The following is a 2,577-nucleotide window of genomic DNA, read 5'->3' as shown; positions in this document are numbered from 1 at the left end:
CTGTCCTTCTGTATTTGCCAGGCTTCAACTTCAGATAATAGAAAAAACACTTTGACTTTTTAAAGGTGAGACACTTAAAATTAGGTTTTACTACCTTATTAGATAGGCTGGAGGAGGCAACTCCAGGAATGACCTCCAGAACCACACCTCAGAACTGGCTTTGGAGGAGCTGCTATGCTTCCTCTGCTACAGTCAGGAAGCTGAGGTGTGTGGTCTGGTGAACTGGAAGCTGCTCTTGTCAGAACTGTTGACTCCAGAGCCTTGCTCTGTCTCCTTCTACAGACTGGCTGCCTTTTGCTTCATGGACTTTCTTTCCACTTCACTCTGTCTCAAGTTTGTTTCTGTCTCTTTGTCTATCTCTCTGTCTTGTCTCTCTTTTTTTTTTCTCTCTCTCTCATCTGATCTGATTACCTGATTAGCAGACCCTTGATCACCTTTGGACCCCTAGATGCTCAGGAGCCTGGGAAATGTAGTTCTTTTTTGCCAGCATAAAGCACAGCTGAAAGAGTTTTAAACAGATAGTTAAGGAAGCCACTGTATTGTATTTGCCACACTGCCCATGAAAAGGAAAGCAACATGCTTTTGTGTAAAGGGGGTCCAGGAAGTGAATCAGAGTATGCTAGAGGGGAAGTGGCTGGTGCAAAGCCTGCCTCAGGAAGGTGAAGAGATGGGAAGGCTAAGGAAATAGATCAGATTACCCAAGTGTGCTTGGACCTCATTCACTGGGTATTCTTCCAGAGACAAGAGAATGGCCTTGCAGCTGAGGATTGGTGTGAAGGTGCAGATGACTGGGGAAGTGACAATGAGGAGATGTCTTCACCACAGCTTACCTTGGATTTTGGAAATGATTCTAACAGTGCCAAAGACTTAGACTGTACTGCCCAGCTCCAAGACCTCTGCCTGCAGGAGGCTGTCCTGGCTGCTGCTCTTACTGTGCCTCCTGGAGAAGAGACGGCCTTGCCTTCTGTAGTGCCACAGTTCCTGCCCTACTACATCTGTGTCGTAGATGAGGACGATTACAGGGATGTGGTCAGTCTAGATCATGCTCATAACCTTCTGAGGGAATATCAACAGAGAGAAGGAATTGATATGGAACAGTTGATTTCCCAAAGGTGAGAACGTGTGCTGCTGTTGTCTAAAGTGACTTGATCAGGAAGCTGCCACAGTAGATACACTTCGATTTTTACCCTGGTCCCTGGGGAAACTCTTTCAGGCAGAACTTGCGTGTATAGGACCTTTCTGCTTCACTCTTCTTGGAGGAGAAAGAAAGACAAACAAGGGGATTTTATCACCCACCCTTGAGTTAGCTTGAATATACTTTGTCCTGTTTATAAGTACCCTCAAGAAAATGAACAAAAAGAAGTTAGGGATGCCAAGTATTTACGGAATAAAATGTCCACTATCTCTTTAATTTGTTTTCTATTTTTAAATTTATAGCTGATACAGATAAGTTAGAAAAATACCATCTGTTTATTAACTCTTGGCTGTGACTCAAGAAATGGCCTAGGACCTCAGAGACCCTTCCAGACGCTCAGTTCTCACTTGTAAAATGGAAGTGATGTTGATATTTGTTGTCTGTCTCATTAGATGGCTTGGGAGTCAAGAGAGAGAATAGGTCTTGAAAGGCTTTATAAGCCAAAACCTTCTAAAGATGTAAGAATGATCATTTTTGCTGTCATAATAGAATTACAATAGTAAATTTGGAGAGATGACCTGGTTCTTTACCAGAGCTGTCTCTTTCATAAGGTTTTTCAGAATATTGGGTTGCATCAAGACGTGTTGGTATTTGAAAATAATCCACAATACAGAAATCAAGAGAGTCAGTGGGCATAATGACTTTTTAAATTGCAAATAGTCTGCAGCCATGCCACCCTGAATGTGATAGATAGATAGATAGATAAGATAGATAGATTGCAGATAATTATCCCAGAGTTGAAAATGGCTAGGGAGCAGAGTTTGGGAGAAAGGTGGACAGGGGATTACTGTTATACTTAATAACATGTTAAATTTATGATATTTAAATTGTGCGCCAGGTCCCGGCTATGCGTGGTAAATTTTTAAAAATTATCTTGTTCTAAATACTGAGAGTCTCAGGATATAGAGACTCAAAAGTATTTTCTGCTTCTCTTTGTAGTCTTCCTGGTGATGGTAATGAAAAATATGAGAAGACCACAATTAAAAGTGGAGATAAGATGTTTTACAAATTCAAGAAAAGAATTGCTGCTTGTCAGGAGCAGATTTTGAGGTAAAGGTACATTTTCTTTTATTATTTCTCTTGATTATAAAAGTAATACATGTTAGTTTGGAAAACACAGGAAAGTATAACAGGAAAACCAAAATTGACAATATTCCCCAGACCAAGAAGTTAAGATTTTAGTATATTACATTCACTTATTTTTATGCATTTGGATGCATGCATGTAGGTAGGTATTGTGTATTTTTAAAAAACATAATTGAGATTATAGAATATAACTTTTCAATAAACATTTATTGATATTGAATGTTTAATATATTAAAAATTCTTCAAAGTTTTTTCTGCTTTCAAAATAATTTTTTAATTTTTAAATTATAGTTGGC

General features: G+C 39.1%; 1 protein-coding gene across 7 annotated transcripts in view; it reads left to right on the top strand.

Moving 5' to 3' along the window:
• PDCD2L (programmed cell death 2 like) overlaps positions 1-2,577 on the top strand; it is a 31,087-nt gene that overhangs the window by 3,241 nt on the left and 25,269 nt on the right. For all 7 annotated transcript variants that reach the window (XR_002783205.1, XM_011371839.2, XM_023537667.1 and 4 more), the window contains one exon: positions 2,135-2,245. Coding sequence is in view for 6 of the 7 variants with exons in the window: in XM_011371839.2 (XP_011370141.1) it covers positions 2,135-2,245 (111 nt within the window). In the remaining variant the exon portion in view is untranslated. The remainder of the gene's footprint in view (positions 1-2,134; positions 2,246-2,577) is intronic.

Source organism: Pteropus vampyrus, unplaced genomic scaffold, assembly GCF_000151845.1.
Source record: "Pteropus vampyrus isolate Shadow unplaced genomic scaffold, Pvam_2.0 Scaffold196, whole genome shotgun sequence".
Taxonomy (NCBI): Eukaryota; Metazoa; Chordata; class Mammalia; order Chiroptera; family Pteropodidae; genus Pteropus; species Pteropus vampyrus.
The sequence above is the reverse complement of the archived record's forward strand: the minus strand, read 5'-3'. Positions and strand labels throughout refer to the sequence as shown.